Genomic DNA, 21,481 nt, shown 5'->3' on the forward strand with positions numbered 1-21,481 from the left:
TGTGTGCAGGCAGTCGGCAGTGCCCGCGTCTTCCCTTGGCTGACTTTCAAAAGCAGGAGAAAAGCAGCTAGGGTGCTAATTGTAGCTGGGTCCTGAAGTGAAAATGTTTTGTGACAGTTGAAAGAATTTAAAGAGGAAGGAAGATCGGTTTAGTGTCAGCTGCAATTAGATAATCAAAGCTTAAAAATCCTACTCTGTTGATACCTTCACCTAGAGTTAAGGAGCGGAGCGAGGGAAGGGGGAGGAGGAAAGGGCATTTCCATAGCCAGCACAACCGAGGCCCGACCGAGCTTGCAGGTTGTCTGGGCGCACGCTTGCACAGAGAGATTTTCTTGGCAGCTCTACAGGATGAGGCTCACACTGTACACAGCCGACATATTGAAGCCGAGAGCCCTGGAGAACGTAGATGCAGGAGTAGAAACAGCTCTGCACACAATGTAGCGTCTCCTAGGATGGTTGGGCGGCTCCTTTCTTCAGGTATTTTATTACCCATCAGCCCTTTTTAGAACCAAAACAAAAAAAAAAAAGAAAGTAACCCTGAGAAAATAGCATCTGCTTCTGCTAAATCAATTTATTACATAACATTTCAGAGAGAGAGAGCAGCAGCACAGCGTCCTAAGCTTTTGGCTGCATTTCAGGTTTGATAAAATGGCGTCTTCGCAGTGAGCTGCTTGCTAAAGATATGTTGCACTGAGCAGAAAAATGCAATTATTCGGTGCTTTCTACTGCTGCTTTTGTTTTGGAGAGGCAGCATTTAGTGGAATCTCTACTAACAATGAAAAATGTTGTTTATTTTTGCTTGTTTTCTTAATGCATTTCAAAGCTTTCAGCATCAGAGGAAAGGAACTACGTTGTAATGTCGTAGTGCAGAAAATGAAAACAGGCTTTCCCTCTTGTGTACTTAACTATGGTTTAGTTTTATAATAAATAAAGCTGCTTTATTCAGTGCTCCCATCTCTCTTCTATCTTTACACATTATGTACGCTATTCAAGATTTCAGCTTCCTAACATCTATGAGACTTGCTGTGAGTTAGCTTTGTAAGTGGCTTCACATAGCTGACAGTTTTCAGATTTCTCCTCAGCCTCAGACAGCTTGTGCGTAGAGCTGGATGTAGCAGGTAACCTGAAATATTAGCACTACAGTTCCCAGATTTTCTACTTTATTATGTTTTGCTCTTCAGGATAGATGCCTATGTCATTTATTTTTCTTTTATGAAATTAGCCTGCATTTGATCTAGCACTTAAAATGTTTCTGGCAATTCCTGTTTAATTCAGATTTAGAAAAATTCATGTATAGTCTTTGAAAGATCTGCTCATGTTGAATTGAGAACTATTTCTTTTGGGGAGGAGAAAGTAATTTACCCTTTTTTTTCTTGACTTCCTACTCAGACTAACTAAAACCTTTGTGTGACAATTAAAACCCCCAGTGGGACTGTCACTCACCTTTGGGATTTTTCTCTCTTCTGCATGTCAAAGCAAGGAACGGTGTCATCTGTAATCTGTCCTTTGGGCAGGACGGGACGAGCCAAGGAATCTGGTTGTTGTTACGCTGACTAACATGAATTGAAAAATAAAACTAGTGATAAGAGAGGGAGTCAGTCCCTGTTAGATCTGGTTTAAAATTGGATGATCAGAACTTATTATAATAATGTGGTTCTCATTAAAACTTTACCCCAGGCTTTGCCATTTCGCACCTTCTCCATACTTTGTTTCCTAAATCATCTGAATGTTATGTTATAATTCAGGATGCATAATTTTTCTGTGCAGCATTTTAACTGATTATTGCATTGGAAATTATGAACATACAGTTACTTTAAACGCAGCTGAATAAAAATGAAAAGGAAATATTATTGTAAATGACATTTTCAGAGGAAGATTGAAGTTTTGGGTCAACTGTTTGTGCAGGCAAAGTATTTTGCTTTTCCAAGGAATGCATGCAACAGCTTCTCCCGTTTCACTCTACCCATACTTCACGTTTACAATCTATGTAAACATTAAACTGATTTTTCAACTAATTATTCATATTTATTATCAAAGCCAGCCAAAAATGTTTTCTATTTTTAATAAGTACTAAATTGAAGTTGGTAAAGTGTGCTGGGTACAATATGTAATAACACCAGCAATCTCCTCCCATCCCATTAATGATATTATTTAAAAACCAAACAAAACCAAACCCTCATGTGTGTTGGTGACACTGATCAAAGCCATGCGTTTTTCAGGTAGTGTGTATGATTGCAGTTTGACAGAAGTTACGCTTGTTTAAAACCAATTCGAGCTGTTGGTATTAGATTAATTTTTCCTTCCTGATTGCTGAAGACATGTTGTTAGTCAGGAGGATCATATTTTATAGAAGATGCATAATTAAGATTTTCAAACACGAAGTATTAATTTAAAAATCAGTTTCACTCTGCAGTGTACCAGCACAAGGCTTTGCTAACATAAAATACCTGTGGTTCCTGTTCCTGGTGCTTTGTTTATATCTTTGCTCAGTTCGCAGAGGAAAGATAGAACTGCTTCTGGTGGACTGCAGTGCTTTTATTTCTGATTTTTGCATAATCAAAGAGGAACTGGTTCTTAAGAGTTTTTTAAATGGGTTTCCCATTTCAGTCTTAACAGCTTTGAAAATAAAAGAAAATGGTCATAATTTCTATGAAGAGTTGGTTTCCTAGGAAGTTGGAGGAAATCTACATGTTCAAAAAAACCTCAAACAAATCTCTAGATTTAATAATATAAAATATTTTGCTTTCATTATGTTTCCAAAATGTTTAAAGACCTTAAGGATTAAGTATAGGACTGTGTTACTAGTAATTTATAGGAATGAACTCCTTTTAGTCTAGAGAAAATGGAAAAATGGCTTTTGGTTATTTGCTTCTAGAGATGAGAATATAAGAACTCCTCTCTTCAGGATCAGTTCTGTACTCAAACTCTGTTATGTTTGTCCAGCAGCAAAGTCGAGGTTTTTGCAGCTTTCTGTTTATATTGTGATTTTTTTTTTTAAAATTCTCTTTATTTTAACTTTCCTGTTTCTTCCAAGTTTTGTAGCAGCAGCCTTTGGTGTTAGAACCAATTGTTCCAGCAGATATTTGGATACTATAAAGTTATTGCATGTCTCTGTTTTTGCTCTTTTTTTTTTTTTTTTAATCTGTGACTAGTGAAAGGTGCCAGCGTGGTCCCGCTGACTCTGGCGCAGGGCCGCTGCTGCTCCAGGCGGGGCTGGCTTGTTTCATGTCACCTACGTGGAATTATTGTAATCCCTATCCAAGGAACCACTTTCAGATTAGTCAGTTGTTATTGCTGAAGGCATAATCTGAACCTCAGTATGAGGAACTCTGCTGATGGTACATGAAAAGGAGTAACTGTGGAATTTCAGACCTTTGGAAAGCAAAGGAGTTGGAGCTGCGTGTGCTGCTTCCGATGTGTGATACTGTCCGGAGTAGATGTGCCTTACCCAAGCTGAGGCACTTGGCCATATTCTGCTTTCAATATGGACATCTCTTGGTTTTTATAATTCTTCCCCCTCATAAATTTTTTTTCTTGTTTCTCTGACTGCTCTTCAAAATCCTGATACCTTATTTAATGAGCCATTTTTCTCCCTACTCAGGAATCTTTCTAAGCTGTTTTGTCATCTTCCCCTTCCATTCCCACCCTTCCCTTTACTTTCTAAGTGCTCTCTAAGTGAAGCATTGCCTTAGCCACCATCTTTGGGGGAGAGGAGAAAGAAAAAGAAATGATCAAACAAGCAGCTCCCTTTCATCTCACCATGTTGATCTTAGTCCCATATTGTATTGAGACATCTTGCACTATGCTCCTGATCCTTCTTCACCAACCTGCCCTGCACGGACACTTGCCTTGTGCAGCGCCGTCGTTCTCCCAGGCACCTGCGCATACACGTAGCTTAGGTTTTGGCTTCGACAAGACCTTTTTATTGGAACAATTATTTCAAGTTACTGTTAAATCTTTCTGTCATGTCTGAAATGTAGTGCTGGATCTCACCACCCACAGTGTTGAAAAAAATCTCTCTAACTCCTCATATCTGATTCCTTGGTTACCTCAACTTCTTATCTTCTGGCCCGGACTGCCGCTGCTTTTTTCCTTTGTTCGTTCCTACTCTGCTGAGAATGGTTCTTGGCTCATTTTTCTGACCCTGTTGACCCTTTGAAAGTCATTTCACAGCCTTCCTTTCCCTTCCATGTCATATCGGGGATTCTGATCTCTCTTTAACGCCTGTGTTGCAAAACTAGATTATCAGGTAAATTTTCAACCTTCTTCCTTATCTCTGTAATGTAACCGATTGGCTTTGCCCGGGAATAACATGATACTTTCTTCCTTTCTAGCCCTTGCATATAGGGGAGAGAATCCAGGTAAATCCAAGTGCCCTCTTTCACATTCTCTTTTGGATTTGTCCTACACTCATCAATAATTGAGCTCTTCCAGTGAAATGCTAGGCTTCTCCTGGCATTGTGAGAAGACGGGTGCTGAGCTAAGACTGTTCTCCTTTCTCTAGCATTCGTACTTTTGCTTCAGTTGATTTAAGTTTAGGAAAAAAATAAAAGGAAAGATGCAATCAGCCTGTCCTGGTCTAGTGTGTTGTTTCTTCATCTTGGTAAATCTTCATGAGGCCACCAAGCAGTCACCCCCCTTCTTGAAAAGCTACTGGTGAAATGTCTGCTTAAGAAGGCTTTGTCAAGGAGATCAAGTGGGGTTTTTTTTGTTCTTGGAATGATTTTTTTATAATATTAAAACACCTCTAATTGTAGGCAGTTAGAGGAGCAAAATATTTCTGATTTAAATTAATGCATATAGGCATCCACTGTTAACAGCTTGTTTGGGAGACTGGTTGCATCAATCTTCCCCACAAAATACTATTCTTATTCAAATAATAAAGAGTAAAAGTTATGTTTCTGCAGATTTGCAGCAAGTAAAAATAATTGACATCCAAAATTTTTAACAGTTTTCTCCCTTATTTAAGCAGCCAGTTAAGAGGGGCTGTTCTGCACATCAGCTCTAGTACATATCCCTAGGATCAGACTGAATTACTTGCTATAAAATTCCCATCAAAAAGAAACTGAAGGGAGTCATCTGTACTAAAAATCTTGTAGAAAGCAATCAGGATGGAAAGGAAATGCAAAAACTTGACCTAAGCTTGAGTTCTTAGCATGAGAAGTGTTGTGTTTTCCGGTTTAACTGTGTACCCTAGCAAGCAATTAGATGCTCACGAGCTTTTGTTTAGTATTTTGGATTAGCATCTATGTTTGAGGATGTGGGAGGTGCTCTGGAAAGACTGCCTTCTGAGTGTCTGTACAACGTAGCACTGATTTTCCTTGGTTTGGGGAAGAAATTGGACTGCACGTGTGCTTGCAAAACAACGTGTAAACCCCATGTAAATCCTTTGAGCTAAGTTTCTTGACAAAACTGCCTGTTACTTAGAAATGCCCGAGTTGTCTGCTAAAATGTGAGTTACAGTAGTGGTGTTTAAATGTATAATTGGCACTGAATAGTAAAGGTGGCTGGCTGTATTTGTTCCTTTATTTAGATGAAGGGTTGAAACCTAAATGCAGCACGAATTTAGTGTGAGTGTGATGTGGGTATGTGTGTAATACTAAATGTCAGGCAGACATTTTACGTTTTTTATTGGCTGCTCTTTGTGTTTCTCTGAAGAATGAGAATTAAATGGTAAGAGTCTGCTACATATTCTTCTGCATTTTCTCCAAATTTGCTTTTTAGATTTTTTTTTTATATTTGCTATCCTTATTTATTGCCTGCTTATTATTTTTACTAGTATACAAAGGGATACAAAACACTTTTATTGCTCTAAAACTGCATTGTTCCATTATTTTAATTGAGAGTTTTGCCAGGTTAAAAAAGACTAAATATGAGCATCGTGCTTTATTGTAGCAAGGAAAATTACTATATTATGTTAGAGAATGTACTCTAAATTTTATCAGAATGCGGTGTTATGACTAGCAATGTGAAATAGTATTTAACAGAGGGCTTTTGCAGTGTTTGAACAGTGGACTCATTTTTAACCTTCTTGGATCCTTTCAGATCTCAGCCACAGTGGATTGGGAGACCATTATGAGAATTCCCACTGGGGACAGCAGCCCGCTTTCAGGAGTGAAGGCAACTGCAGCTGGGATAAAGTGATAATAGACAGGACTGACAAGGAAGCGTGGCCTTCCATTACCGGAGCTGAGACTGAGTCTGCCTCAGAATGTACTACAGACACTGACTCTGCCTCCAACTGTGGCTCAGAGAACAGTAGCATGGCTACAGGGAGTGCCCAAGGCAACTTCACTGGACATACAAAGAAAACTAATGGCAATAATGGCGCCAACGGAGCACTCGTCCAAAGCACTTCTAACCAGAGTGCCCTTGGAGCTGGTGGAGCAAATGGTAACGGCAACTCGGCCAGAGTGTGGGGTGTGGCTGGGGGCTCCAGCTCTGGCCTAGCGCACTGCTCTGCCAGTGGTGGGGATGGAAAGATGGACAACATGATGGGAGATGGTAGAAGTCAGAACTGCTGGGGTGCTTCCAACTCGAATGCTGGCATTAATCTTAACCTTAACCCTAATGCCAATCCAGCTGCCTGGCCTGTACTGGGACACGAAGGAACTGTGGGAGCAGGCAACCCTTCCAGTATTTGCAGTCCAGTCAGTGCCATAGGTCAGAACATGGGCAACCAGAATGGGAACCCAACAGGCACCTTAGGTGCTTGGGGAAACTTGCTGCCGCAAGAGAGCACAGAACCACAAACGTCCACTTCTCAGAATGTGTCTTTCAGCGTACAACCTCAGAACCTTAACACTGATGGACCAAATAACACTAACCCCGTGAACTCTTCACCAAACCCTATCAATGCAATGCAGACAAATGGACTGCCGAACTGGGGGATGGCTGTTGGTATGGGGGCCATCATCCCGCCCCACCTGCAAGGCCTTCCTGGTGCTAACGGAACATCAGTTTCTCAAGTCAGCGGGGGCAGTGGTGAAGGAATGGGCAGTTCAGTGTGGGGGATGTCCCCAGGTAATCCTGCCACAGGAAACAGCAATTCTGGGTTCAGTCAGGGGAATGGAGACACTGTGAACTCAGCATTAAGTGCTAAACAAAATGGATCCAGCAGTGCTGTGCAAAAGGAAGGAAATGGAGCGAGTGCCTGGGATTCGGGGCCTCCTTCTGGTCCTGGGGTACTAGCGTGGGGCAGGGGCGGTGGCAACAGCGGTGTTGGTGGTATGCATTCTGGAGCTTGGGGCCACCCCAACCGTAACACCAGTAATGGTGTGAATGGTGAATGGGGCAAGCCCCCAAACCAGCATTCCAATAGCGACATCAATGGGAAAGGATCAACAGGGTGGGATAGCTCTAGTGTTACCAGTCCAAATCCTGCCATGCAGCAGGGCAACGAACAAATAAACTCTTGGGCCAAAGCTGCAGCATCTGGCACCACAGCTAGCGAAGGAAGCAATGACAGCGGTGGGAGTCAAAATGAAGGCAGTACTGGGAGGGAGGGGGCTGGAGAGGGCAGGAGGAGAGACAAAGGGATGATAGACCAAGGGCAAGTTCAGTTGCCAAGAAATGACCTTGACCCCAGGGTCCTGTCCAATACGGGGTGGGGACAGACCCCTGTAAAGCAAAACACTGCCTGGGAATTTGAAGAGTCCCCAAGGTCTGAACGAAAGAATGACAATGGAACAGAGGCCTGGGGTTGTGCAGCTACTCAATCTTCGAACTCAGGGGGGAAGAACGATGGGTCCATCATGAACAGTACAAATACCTCTTCAGTATCTGGGTGGGTCAACTCTCCACCGGCAGCTGTTCCAACAAATACAGGTTGGGGAGACAATAACAACAAAGCACCAAATGGCCCAGGGGGTTGGGGGGAGCCAGCAAGCTCTACTACTGTTAATAATGCTGCTGCTGCCAAAAGCGGCCACGCTTGGAGTGGGACCGCAAATCAGGAGGACAAATCACCTACCTGGGGTGAACCTCAGAAACCCAAATCTCAAAACTGGGGAGATGGACAGAAATCAAATCCAAGCTGGACTTCAGGAGGTGGAGATTGGACAGATTCATCATCTGTTCCTGGACACTTGGGTGATGGGAAGAAGAATGGATCTGGATGGGACTCTGACAATAGATCAGGGTCTGGTTGGAATGATTCCACAAGGTCTGGGACCAGTGGCTGGGGAAATGGCACAAACAGCAAGGCTAATACAGGTACAAGTTGGGGGGAATCTTTAAAGCCAGGCCCCCAACAAAATTGGGCTAATAAACCCCAGGACAACAATGTGAGTAACTGGGGAGGAGCTGCTTCTGTAAAACAGACGGGGTCAGGGTGGGTTGGTGGGCCAGTGCCAGCCAAACAAAAAGAGAACTGTGAGGCAACTGGCTGGGAAGAGCCATCTCCACCGTCCATTCGTCGCAAGATGGAAATCGATGATGGTACCTCAGCCTGGGGCGACCCGAATTACAACAACAACAAGACTGTAAACATGTGGGATAGAAATAATCCTATAATTCAGAGCAGTACCACAACCAATACCACCACCACTAGTACCATTATCAACACAAATATGGTTGAACCTCAGCCATCGCACCAGTCAAGTGCCCAGCCAAACCGGTCCCCGCTGCTTGGTCCAGGTATGAAAATAGTTTTATTTATAAGATACTTTATGCCAGTAACGATTACTGAATGCTGTGTGGCCTGATCAATGTGTAGTTACACATTAAAAATAGAAATCCTGTATTTATGTCATAGCATAATAAGTTTATTAACTTACTCTGAAGCAGCGTTAAATTGTCTTGAGGACAGAACCCATGGAACCTGACACACAAGCTTCTGTAGTCCAAGTGAACCTGAAAAAGGCTTGAAACAGTCTCTGGTCAATAATGCGCTAGGTCCTTAGTTTGCTGATCTGTATTTTTGTCTGCTCTTCCACAGTCACATAGCACCTTTTTTTTTAACTCGGCTATTTGAGAGTTTGAGGTCCCTTTGCTAACCTTTTTTTTCCTACTTGTCTTCTGTTACCATTGCTCCCTCTTTGTTCTCGTTTAGATACCATGCATCTGTTACTTTTCTGCAAACTATCTCTTGGCAACAGATGTTTTTTAATGGTTGCAAGAATCCAGGCTGTTGCCATTTCTCTGTCTTCTGTTTGTTGTCTTTTATGAAGAAATGGTTCTCTTCCATGCTTCAGGTCTCAAGCACGGGTAGTATCCTGGACTTTTATGGGATTCTCATAAAGCTGGATTGGTTAAAGATGTTAATATTCAGAGTGGCTGAGAAAAGTTATTTTTACTTCAGCTGTGTTACAAATACAAGTTTTTAGGCAATAGGAATTTTTCTAATCAAAGATGAAGTACTGTTGTAGGCAAGCAGCAAGGAATAAAAAAGGGGGAAAAATGATTAAAAAATACTTAGAAGGCATGTATTTAAATAAAAATTCCTAGCAGCCCTGCTCTGTATCATGACCACAGACTTCTCAAAATAAGCCTAATCTTGCAATGCTCTTTGAAATTCATCTGATTTTTATCTCCAGGTTTTTGTTTTGTCTTGGTCATGGCTAAATATTGACTTTTTAACCATGTTTTTCTCCAAGTGGGATTTGTTCTACTTCTCTTATTTCCATCCTTTTTCTCTTTGATGTTTTGAAATAATTCAAACTTATTGTAATGTCTGTGTAAAAATAGTCTCATGTTCCCTACTCTGGTCAAATATTTTAACAGTTGAGAGTATCTCTTTTAATAAAATAACATGTGCTCTAGAAGGAGAAATCTTGAAATAGGTTTGTAGTTGGTCAGTCCAACATACATGATCTATAATTAGTTTACCTTAAACTTATTTCACCCATATTTAAAACTTAACCCATGAAACTGATAATTCAAATTTCTGAATTGTAGTGGAGGTATCATGAAAGTTTTTGGGCTTTGTTTTGGGTTTGTTTTTTTTTCCATTAAACTGACTTTTAGATTATTACATCTGTGCTTGTTAAAACTGTCCATATGCAGTGATATTTGTGCTAGTCAAATGATGTAACACCTTGTGGAAGAAAATTTGCTGTTCCGATTTTGAAAATGGAATTTAAAAATTGGTGTTGATCTACAGTGATTCCTCTGGAGAAGAGACAGTAGCGAAGGAAGAGTTTCTTTGTAGTGATATGTTTGTGCAGCCAGAGAACTGCTTATTAATTTGTAACCGTCTCCTGAAGACAGCCCGAGGCTCGGCTGAAATGACAGTATTTGCATCTTGCAAAAACGTTCATTAGAAAGATTCTAAGATACTAAAGCAAAAAAACCTCACAGAATATACTTCAGATAGCATGCAAGGAAGAGGGTGAATGAGTAGCGGTGAAGACAATTTAAAAGGCAGTTCTGATACTAAAATGTAGGTGAAGTTATTGGGGGCATGCGTTAGGCCTTTTGTGTGTTTTCACTTGTGTCCACTTACAGTGGTGTCCATAGGTACAGATCTAAAGGCCATAGGTGGAAATACTTTGAAGGATTATTGTCTAATCTGCAGAAGGAAGGAAGCTAGGAGCAGTTCCCTGTCTCTGTGTGTTACACCCTCCCACCTTTACTTTCCACTCTGCCTGAAGGGGCTGGTCTCATGCTTACCTTACAGAGAGCAGGACATGGCATGTAAAACGACCCGGTGAGTTTCCCCATTCAGAGAGCAGAAGGCCTATTTTTAACCGAGAGGTAGAGCGATTCCCCATGCAGAGCAATGTCCTGTTTGTCTTAACGTCTACAAATCCTGTCCCATCTGGGACAGCTAAAAGATGAGAAGCCAGTAATGAGCGGCTTCCCTGTGACACAGGCACGGGCTTACAGTTTGTTATCATGCTGTTTAACCTTATTTTTTCCTACTGTGATTCCCTGACCCATTGGCTATGCGTTTCCAGCCTCTGCAGTAAGGGTGACTGCTGTAATCCACAACCAGACCTCATCCAACAGCAGTTCTTTTCCATGTACAGTGTTGCCGTGCAAAGCTGTGCCAGTAGGGCTCATCTAAAAGCTTAGAACATTTCAACTAAGTAGTTACCATTGACATTTTGTCTTCTTCATAGGTCATGATGTGCTTTCCCAATCATTTTTGTCTTTCTCTGTTATTCAGGGAATATCACGAATGAGGAACCCTGGATTTTGTATTAGCAGGGAAGCCTGGCATGGCTGTGAGATGGCACAGTCACGCATCCTGAAAGCAAAGGAGGGGATTTTAATTTTGCTGTACAGCACTAGTTAGCTGTTCACAAAGGAGCAGTGGTCCCTTTGGGGTTTTAAGTTTATACTGGATTAGTTTAGAAACGGAGGCCAAGTTACAATCTTGTTATTCAAGTTGTCACCCATCCCCAGAAGTTCTCAAAATTCCTTGAATACAGAACTTAAAGCTATTGATAGGAAGCAGATGTTGGTACACGATGAAAATGCAGAATGCTCTAAGGAGTTTCTTTTTCTATTTAAAAAAAAAAAAAAGTGATAAACCTAGTCCTTTCTGGTTTATAGGAGCTTGCTCCCAAACCACTGGCGAGGTATTTAGAAAGACGAGCAGAAAGCTAGCGGTTCTGATTTAGATTTAGTTTTTATCTAAATTATTTGTGCATAATTCTTGCTAGCGCTGTTAACTCTTGCAACTTTGCTACAAGGGGAATAAGAAGTGAGAAAAGGTTTTACAAACAGGGGTGATTAAAAGAGAGATTTCTGGATCCCAAACAGCACCAGATCCTTCCTCCAAACACTGAGGCTCGATGCTCTCCGTTCCCATTAGGTAGGGAGGGACTGGCAGGGTTCCAACCGCCTGTCCTCCAGCTGAAAAAAGAAGCTAACAAAAGATAGTGCAGGCTTCCCTGTGGAGATTTTAGTTGAAAAATAAAGTCTTTGGGTTCCTAGAGAGTAAAGAGCTTAAGCTTTAAAAATCTGAACCAGCTCTAAATTCTGAAAGCTCCGAACATCTCTCTGCTCCTGTTATAACCCAGTGCCATTGTCTCAGTGGGAACTTGGGTGTCACTCATAGTGTGTAATTTATGTGGAGCAGAGAATGCAAGGGATGCTTTTTCCTTACTTTGAACTTCCGTCAGTGGATTTGAAACCAGATCAATTCTGAGCTCCTTTAGGATACCTGTGTAAAAACCTAAAATCCCCTTGTGGGTGCTCAACCCTCTAACAGCCGAGTTCTGGGGGACAGCCAGGTGATGGAGAAACCAGCCCTCTCTTTTCACACCAGGTTGATCTTATTGCTGAAGGCTAAATAAGAGCTTCCCTAATGCTGAGCAATATCAGAAGGCATGGAGCTCCACTGCATGAACTGGAATACCTTTCAGAAAAATAAATCGTCCTTTTACACACGCGCACTCCCCTATAGCTGGTTTTCTGTTATTAACAGACCTAACTAGTGACTATTTAGTAAAGAATCTCTTTTTTTTTTTACCTAACTTCTTTCATTTTCACCTAGGTAAGGTTCTAATATTTTGGTTTGGCTGTGTTGTGCTCCTATGTTCTGGCATTTATCACAGACCAAACAACTTCAAGGAAAACAATTTCTGCCATCCAAATGGCTATAGGGTTATTTTGAGGGAAAACAACTGCATCCTGCCACAGCTTAGTTAACATTTCACTTTCCCTTGAGGATTTCCTGTTGGCTGTGGCCCAATGTTAATTATGTTTTTATTTCTATAAAACAAAGCTCTGCCAATGTGTCCATGTTTATTACTCACTGTGATCTTTTTGTTTCTTGCGATTCGAACAGTGTTTAAAAACTTCAGTATTAAAAGCTCACTTTCTTGCCAAAGAACCCTTTAGCAGAGCTTATTCTGTTACAGAACAACATTCCTGCAGATCTGGGTGTTATTTAAGGCATGGAGCTATTTCTTAGGAAAGCCTTTATGCGTATTATTTTCATAAAGAAAACTAAGTTTTTTCTGAGCAGAATTTTTTCAGTTTTAGGCTGGTTCAGATTTTGAGACCACTGTGAAGGTGTTTTTCTTCCAAACAGCTGTGTAAAGGAACTTAAAAGTAGCTTCTTATTTCATTCAACCCCCCGTAACACCATTTGTGAGCTGCCTTTATTGCGATAGTACTGGAAAGCATCTCACTGCCAGGGGCAAGCTGTTGGGGCTACAGACTCCTTGAACCAATATTCCACTTGTGTCTGTTTCAAATCTGAAGCATTCTGGGTTATTTTAAAAAATGAGGAAAAACCTTACTTAAAAAAGAGAATCCTTTGGAGGATACAAAATAAACTTCTTCTTTCACCTGTAGAATTTTGCATCATTCAAAAATGTAACTTTATTCATCTTTTAAAGTTTCTAAAATAGGATTATACAGAGTCATAAAAGGGTGGCACGGAGATGGTACCATTAAGACAGCAGGTACCTAACACAGAGCCGAAAAAACAGGCTCATCAGTGAGAAGTACTCTGGAATTTACGTACGGGTGAATTTTTGTAGTGCACAAGTTATTTCTCCAGCAACCTTCAGGTTTTATTTCCTAATTTCCTGCATTTAATTTGATCTGTTAAGATAGTAGTTGATGCGTTTTGTTTGCTTTTAGGTACTTTTAAGTATTCTTTTCTAGTGCAGGCTGGCTCTCTCATTATTTGTAATCCCGTATTATTTACTGCTCAGCGCATTTCAAGTGCTCAAAATAACTTGGGCATTACACATCTGTGGTTTCTTATCTATGTTGTTGAATTTAGTAAAGAGCAACAGAAAGAATTTTTATTCTGCAGCCTAGCATGCTTTGCCTTTTCAATCTGTAAATTGTGGTTTCAGGTTGGTTTTGTAAGTTGAATTAGTTTCCAGTATAGATTGCATGAACTCAGGGAAGTGTTAGTATTCTGCACTCTCTCTATTTGTATTTGTATTCAGGTTGGTGCTTTAGACATGTTTTGTTTTCAGTTTCATTTGCCTGCAGTTAATCTTTTTCAGATGCCAACATGATTAAATACAAGCAGTTGTCTGACAAGGTTGTCTCCTGAGTAGTGAGGCAGAAAGTCAAATAGAGCATTCCTTAAATAAAGTTGGCTTGAAGATACAAGCAGAAACCTTGAATAAGTATTTAATTGCAACACCAAGGAAGCTGTATGAAGTAGAGGTTCATTTCTGTACAAATGTGTGTGAGTTTGTCTTCCGTACACACCTTACAGAAACCTCGAATAAGTATTTAATTGCAACAAACAAAACAAAAAATGAAGCTGTATGAAGTAGAGGTTCATTTCTGTACAAATGTGTGTGAGTTTGTCTTCCGTACACACTTTAACATAACCAGAAATCTAAGATACGTTGGTAGAGCTTAGAACACAGTATTTTTGTTTCAAATGGAAATCAATTTAATGAAATGGAAATTTTGGATGGTTTCAGGCGTATGTTTTAAAACACAATGAATCTTGCTGGTAGTGAAGGAGCTTTATTAAGCTACGTGTCCTGAACATGTTGGCTTCGTTTGGGTATGTTTTATATCATATACACTTCTATCAGTATCTAGGAGAACTGCAGTTGCTTTAAGAAATAGAGCCTAAAATAAATATGTAATACAGTAACATCGGAGTGGTGGACAGATACGAGCCCATCTATTTGAAAGGAATTTTTTTATTGCTAGTGTTTGAGTTGCTGCTGGTGGTGTAGGTTGCCTGCAAGTTCTTAGTAACAGAAATTCTGTTGAAATCAGCAAGTTCTGCAAAGTTGTTTTGTGGCAACTTCCTTTCCACTTTCTACCTACTCTAGGTAACTGTGTGTGCAGAAAACATTGCGTTTCTACTCTTTGAAAACTTTTCCAGAGTATTTTTACAGATAGCACTGGGGAGCAAAAAAGGAATAGTCCTGCAACAAAGTAAGCATCTAGTCCTTAAATTATGAACATCAGTTAAAAATAGTAATGATAGACTTTTTTTGGGTAGTTTCTTTCTTACCAGCTCTGTTTCCATGCTGTGAGCTGCTAGAAGTTACAGATTTGGCAGGGCAATAGTTGATCAGAATGAAATACTTGTATATAAAAATATTAATCTCCAGTGAAAAGAGGGCAACTTCTTGAATTAGCAGTCTAATTAACACTGGAAGTTTTAAGCACGCTGAATTCTGCAATACTTCTCGAGCTCTCAGTTGTCATGTAATGTAATGCTTTTTGTGATAATTGTAGAAAAACAGGTCAATGTCAGGTACGTGTAAAAACTCTGTTCTTGCCTGCTGTGTGTCTGGCTCTTCTGTATGCTTCTGAAAGGTACCTCGAACTCTGTCTGTGATCCAAATGTCTCTTCAGAAAAAAACCTTCTTTAAGAGGTAGTGGTCATTTTAAATTAAATCAGTGCTTTTGATATGGTGGTTGGTGTTGCTTGTTGGCACTTAGAAGTTATATGGCTGTTCCTACGGCGTTTGACTTCAGTGCTAAAATCGGTATCGTATGGGTGTAAGCGCATTACGTTCAAGCCCAGGCAGACAGCTTGACAGGTTTTCTGTTGTAGCTTACGTTTTGCAGTGAGTTAAAATAATGCTCTGTAGGAAAACAGTGACTCTACCTGCCATTCCTCATGTTTTGACTATAGATTCTAATTGTGGTCTTGTCTAGTTCTCTTTAAAAGTCACAATGTAGAGAAGGGGGTACACAGGGAACACAGGCAACCACAAGCGGTAATAAAAGCTTTAAGGAATGCATACAACATACATGATCTATGCTGAAAGCAGTGGCACATAAATATCATAACTCCTAGGGCATGAGAAAGGAGACTTGATAATTTTTACATCGTTAAAAGGAATTAAAATAGCTTAAAAGTCTTTCAGTGAAACAATTCCCAGCTCAGATCTGGGTCACAGTCTCCTGAACACTCGCGTGTGCTCCCCGAGCCCTGTTGGTCTGCCCTGAGAAGTCACATTGGAAGCAACTGTTACCCTTGGGACCAGGTCTGGTGCTCACGTGGCAGCCTGGCTGCTCCTGGCTAGGCTGAAAAATAATCTTTCTGTCTTGACAGAAGCTTGGCATTAGTATTCAATTAAGAAAAAGACTTTTGAGACCAAATCAAAGAGATTTTTTTTTATATGCTTAATTAGAGTCACCGTGTCTACTTACTGGTTCATGCATGCTCTTTCCAGACAAAGACTTTAATACAATGTCCATCTTTGAAATTATTGACTAAAGAAACCTTTCCTCTTATCACTGTTCTCTCCTTCCTCTTGCTCCAGCAGGCTGGGGAGAAATGCCTACTGTCCACACAAAGACCGAAGCTTCTTGGGGAGAGCCATCATCCCCTTCTGCTGCAGTTGATAATGGCACTTCAGCGTGGGGGAAACCCCCCAGCAGTGGTACAGGGTGGGGAGATAATCCTGCCGAGTCGGCAGGGACATACGGAAGAACAAATGCTCCAGCTGCTGCCCCAGCACTGTGCAAACCAGGTACGTGCATGGATGTCACTGTCGTAAGAAAAGGCAAAATGTGTTTGCTTCTGCCAGTATTTTTAAACAGCACCTCTGGTTTTCTGTGCATTTAAATCTTAATATTCTTAAAACTCCATTAGCTGTCTCAAAGTGTTGATATTCCAGATGACAAGTTCATACAAAAATATCAATACAGTGCATTGATCAGTAAATTCAAAGGTATTCCTTAGAGTGTTTTTGTGTACTTTAAGAGCAGTACAGTATAGATTGCAGGGATGCGGAAAACTGGGAAACTGCAGAAGAATGTGAACAGTACTTATCCCTAGCTGCCTAAAAGAAACCTGCATCGGGATGAGAAGCAACCGAGCTCAGTCAAGATAGGATTGATTCTGGTAGGAAAAGAAATACATGAGAATGACTAGTCATAACTTCACTCTTCTGTTAAGCTGAGGGAGTGGACATCATCTTCAGCTATTAAAACTGGTCACTGGCTCAGGAACATCTTGAAGTGCTTACTCCTTCACGATAAAAATGCTCCGAAGGCTTGTTTTAGACTTCTCTTTTGGCCGTGGTAGTCTTTAGGCTTCACTCCTGCAAAATACTAGATAGATAGATAGATAGAAGGCCCAGAAAACCTAAAAAGAAGAGTGAGAGATCTTAATATAAGTAATCTCAGCTTTTAACAGAGTAAATGGAATAAAAAGAAACAAGGTGACACAACCTCATTACTTAATGTAAAGTGTTTCTTGCAGCCCACGTGCTCCTTTCAGATCCCATTCTTTGGAATGAGTTTCTGACTGTTAAGAGACCTTGAAATTTGGTTTTGTTCGTCGGAAGAATGTGGCAGCTCAAATGGTGAGATTCATTGAAAGCAAAATAGCACTTAACAAGTGTGTGGTCATACTTCTGGTTCCTTGTTCCTAGGAGACTGGAATGACCATGACCACAGATCGTACTTGTTCAGGAAAAAGCAAGACTTGCTGCCACTGGATTTTTTTTTTCCATGTGAAGTATTTGGAGTACTTTTCTTTTTTGCTAGCTTCAACGACTGAGTCCTTACCATTTAATGCCAGTTAAGCTACTTGATGAACCTCTATATCTCTTCAAAATACTCAGATGTTAGCATACTGAATGTGGCATAAAAGGATATTTCTGTTAAAATTTGCAGGAAATTGAATAAGGTTTTTTCTTCTCCCTCTTTTCTTTCCCTCCAGCTTCAAAATCTATGCAAGAAGGCTGGGGCAGTGGTGGGGATGAAGTGAATCTCAGTACTAGTCAGTGGGAAGATGAAGAAGGAGATATGTGGAATAATACTGCTTCACAAGAGAGCAGCTCCTCCTGTAATTCCTGGGGGAACGCCCCGAAGAAAGGACTTCAAAAGGTAAGCAAAAAATAAAGGTAGTCTCTAAAAATGAGTGGAATTAGTACAATGTCTAGAATAAGTTGTCAAAAAATTTCTATTGCGTTACACCTGAACTTTTAAATTAGACTTCTTGACACTTGAACACAAACACAGCTTGCCACTACAGTGGTTCAAGTACAGCCTACCTTGTTTCCAGGGGAAATGGGAGATCTTTGACTTTCAGCATGTCAGATGCTTTGGGAGGTTTTGTTGCTGCTGCTTTTGTTTTCTCTAAGTTTTATAAGCTTCCATAAATTCTGAAGAAATGATGATGTGTTAACAGAAACAGAAAAGGTGCTAAGGGGGTCTTTCAGGCACTTTTGGTGGTAGAAAAGCAAACAGTAATTTGTGATGAAGTGGTTCAACAACAAAAATACCTCTTTCCTATTTGTGAGGAACAAATAGATAATTGTAGGGTGTGTACTGGTATGACAACAAAGCAAACTTGTATTAATGCTGCACTCAACCAAGAACATAGACAATAATGTTAGGAAGTTTTCCATTGCACAGTCATTGTTTCAGGCTGTAAGTTAAAGGAATTGGGAATGCATTTAGCCAGTTTGTTTGTTATTCCATTAGCCAACAGTTAGGCCGGTGATTTGATCAAGTATGGTTGTTTCTTGTACTGTCCGCAGCCCAAAACAAATCCACGCTTGTCCCTTGGTACTTTCTGGAGAACTGAAAGGAAGAGACTTCTTAAGGATTTTGTGATAGAAAAGCTGCACAGAGATCTTTTAAAGGTGTTTATCTAGATGCTCTTGTTTGTTTTTAAGAAAATACACTGAGTAACATTCCTAACTTCAAGGTTGCAAACTCGGTTTTGGGAATGTTTTTCAGGAAGTGCTGTACTATTTCAGAAATTTTTATTTCATTATGTTTTTCTGCCAAGGATTAAAATGAAATATTTAAATTCAAAGGTGGCTTTAATTCAGTGATCAGCAAATCAAATACTAAATGGTACACTGAACACCTATTCATCTGAGATAAAATTTGAACATTTTCTGGGGGAAGAGAATCATACTTACTCTGTTCGGAGGGTTCTTCAATACTTTCTAATTAATGTACTAATACATCTTTCAGTAGCATGTGTTATTAACAAGAAAAACTTTCCATGTATTTTATGTACATCTCACTGGTGCGAATATGGGAATCAGGTCATTAATGGAATCTCCCGTTTATTTACTAAGGGTATGAAGACATCTAGCAAGCAAGATGAGGCCTGGATCATGAACCGCCTGATAAAACAGCTCACAGACATGGGCTTCCCTGTGAGTAGAGTTCACAGCCAGCACACCTCTGGCTTAGCTTTTGGAGGTTGTAGTTGTGGCTTTTGATGTTTCAGACTGTAGCTACAAAAACATCTTAGAATCATTTAGAATCATTTAGGTTGGAACAGATCTTTAAGATCATAGAATCACAGAATCACAGACTGGTTTTGGGCTGGAAGGGACCTTAAAGCCCATCCAGTGCCACCCCCTGCCATGGGCAGGGACACCTCCCACCAGCCCAGGTTGCTCAAAGCCTCATCCAGCCTGGCCTTGAACCCCTCCAGGGATGGGGCATCCACAGCTTCTCTGGGCAACCTGTGTTGTTGTCTCATGACCCTCACAGTGAAAAACTTCTTCCTAATGTCTAGTCTAAATCTCCCCTCTTTCAGGTTATACCCATTACTCCTTGTCCTATCACTACACCCCCTGATAAAGAGTGCCTCCCCATCTCTTAAGATCATCGAGTCCAACTAATCTTCAGACTCTCTATCAGGCTAGGAAGTAGTTCTTCTGCATTTAGACATTTAGTCAAATTTCAGAAATCTACTGTAAGCTAGTAGAGTGCTCCTTGAGATTAATTGATGATATACTTTGCATGATGACATAGATTTTTTTGAAGTTCAGAGTTTTATAACAATAGGTGTTACTTGGAACTTCAGTAATAATTCCACTCCTGTTCCCTTTTCCTTATTAAACAGGTGAAATGAGAGTAGAGTATGGCTGGGTTTTTTAGAGAAAGGCAAATCATAGTGGTATTTAAGTTGTCCATAGAAAACAGGAAGAAATTTGAATAGAACAGTATGATTTAACCTCGCAAATTGGTACTTGACAAACTGAAACTAACTGAGCTGTTGTGAGAGTTGGTAAAAGGAGAAAAAAATGTGTGCAAATGTTTGTGCTGCTGAGTAAATATTAAATACAGTATTTAAGAGGCATATCTGTTTTCTCAGTTTGCTTTGAAATCATATAAGCATGATTACTTTTTCTCTTAACATAATCCATATTTTTGACAGAGAGAGCCAGCGGAAGAGGCCTTGAAGAGCAACAATATGAATCTCGATCAGGCCATGAGTAAGTATCTGTGTAACTTTTTTTTTCTTTAAAGCAACACAGAAACCATTTGTGATTCTGACAGTTTGATCTTATCCAGATCAATTGAATAATGTTTATTTTCTTGCTTTTTTTGCAAGCAAGACCTACATTTCTGAACTGCTGTTGGCAAATTCACTGTCTTTGCATCACCTTTGCCAATATATTTCCTGTTTCTGTGAAGGTGCTCTGCTGGAAAAGAAGGTGGAAATGGACAAGCGTGGAATGGGAGTGACCGACTATAATGGAATGGTCACGAAACCCCTTGGCTGCCGCCCACCACCAATCTCCAAAGAGTCTTCCATGGACCGCCCCACCTTCCTTGACAAGGTAAGTTCAGAAATAGGAAAGAGCTATCCAAAACAAAACTGTACACAGTGGAGAAATATTGAGGATTTCCGCTGTCTGTGTAGAAAGCTGTAGAGAGAAATGTGATAGATAATTACATATCGCTTTGTTCTTTCTTCTTCTCTTTTTTTTTAATTTTGTGGGGAATTCAGTCCTTGTGGAAAGGACCAATGATCTGATTCCCACATAGAAATAGATAATGGTCCTCCCCAGTGTTACACTTGAAAAGAAAACTCACTCAGGAATCAGGAATGATTACATATTGCTTTGTTCTTTTTTCTTCTCTTTTTTTTTATTTTGTGGGGAATTCAGTCCTTGTGGAAAGGACCAATGATCTGATTCCCACATAGAAATAGATAATGGTCCTCCCCAGTGTTACACTTGAAAAGAAAACTCACTCAGGAATCAGGAATGCAATGGAACCAGCAATGGGAAAGCCAAAGAAACAGAGCGCAGAAAGCCTTTCACTCGTTAAGAGTCCAGAGAGTCGGTGACCCTTGCCCAGATTAACAATCAGGCAGGACCACAGCCAAAATCTTCCAGAATTAGGCTCCTAGTTCCTGTTTTAGTTTTGAGCTCCTTATAGATTTCAGTGAAAGTTCAGTACTTAAATAGGAATGAGGAGCTGAGGTATTTTTGTTAAGTCAAAGAGCAGACACTCACAGTCATAAATAGCTTCTCCGATGAGCTTCCTCTTCTGTGATCACATATGACATATTTTCCAGCACCATTAATGACTGAGGAGAAGGCTCCAGAAATTTGTGTTGTCCAAGATTCAAAGAGACTAAAGAAAAGGATGTAGAAGACCTTGAGTAGGAAATGAGATTTACAACCTGACAGAATGTCCTACAAAGAGACCCACCAAATCACCTCAGAATCCCCCCAAAAAATATTCATAAGGAAAGAGCAATCTCTGGTGCCATTCTTTATTTCACAGGTTATTTGAAATGTTCATAAAGACAGGGGGTGATGGTCTCTGAATGAGAAATCAGTGCTTTTTGCAAACTGTGCTGAAACCA

The 21,481-nt window shown here is 40.4% G+C and overlaps 1 protein-coding gene across 1 annotated transcript in view; it reads left to right on the forward strand.

The window, feature by feature from the left end:
* Window positions 1–6,048: 6,048 nt before the first annotated feature.
* Window positions 6,049–21,481, forward strand: part of TNRC6C (trinucleotide repeat containing 6C) — a 39,330-nt gene continuing 23,897 nt past the window's right edge. The window contains exons 1-7 of the mRNA XM_010075591.1: window positions 6,049–8,637; window positions 9,688–9,693; window positions 16,164–16,373; window positions 17,570–17,736; window positions 18,945–19,025; window positions 20,039–20,096; window positions 20,299–20,444. Of these exons, the coding sequence (XP_010073893.1) occupies window positions 6,264–8,637; window positions 9,688–9,693; window positions 16,164–16,373; window positions 17,570–17,736; window positions 18,945–19,025; window positions 20,039–20,096; window positions 20,299–20,444 (3,042 nt within the window). The 5' untranslated portion in view covers window positions 6,049–6,263. The remainder of the gene's footprint in view (window positions 8,638–9,687; window positions 9,694–16,163; window positions 16,374–17,569; window positions 17,737–18,944; window positions 19,026–20,038; window positions 20,097–20,298; window positions 20,445–21,481) is intronic.

Source organism: Pterocles gutturalis, unplaced genomic scaffold (genome assembly GCF_000699245.1).
Source record: "Pterocles gutturalis isolate BGI_N339 unplaced genomic scaffold, ASM69924v1 scaffold38721, whole genome shotgun sequence".
NCBI classification, from domain to species: domain Eukaryota; kingdom Metazoa; phylum Chordata; class Aves; order Pterocliformes; family Pteroclidae; genus Pterocles; species Pterocles gutturalis.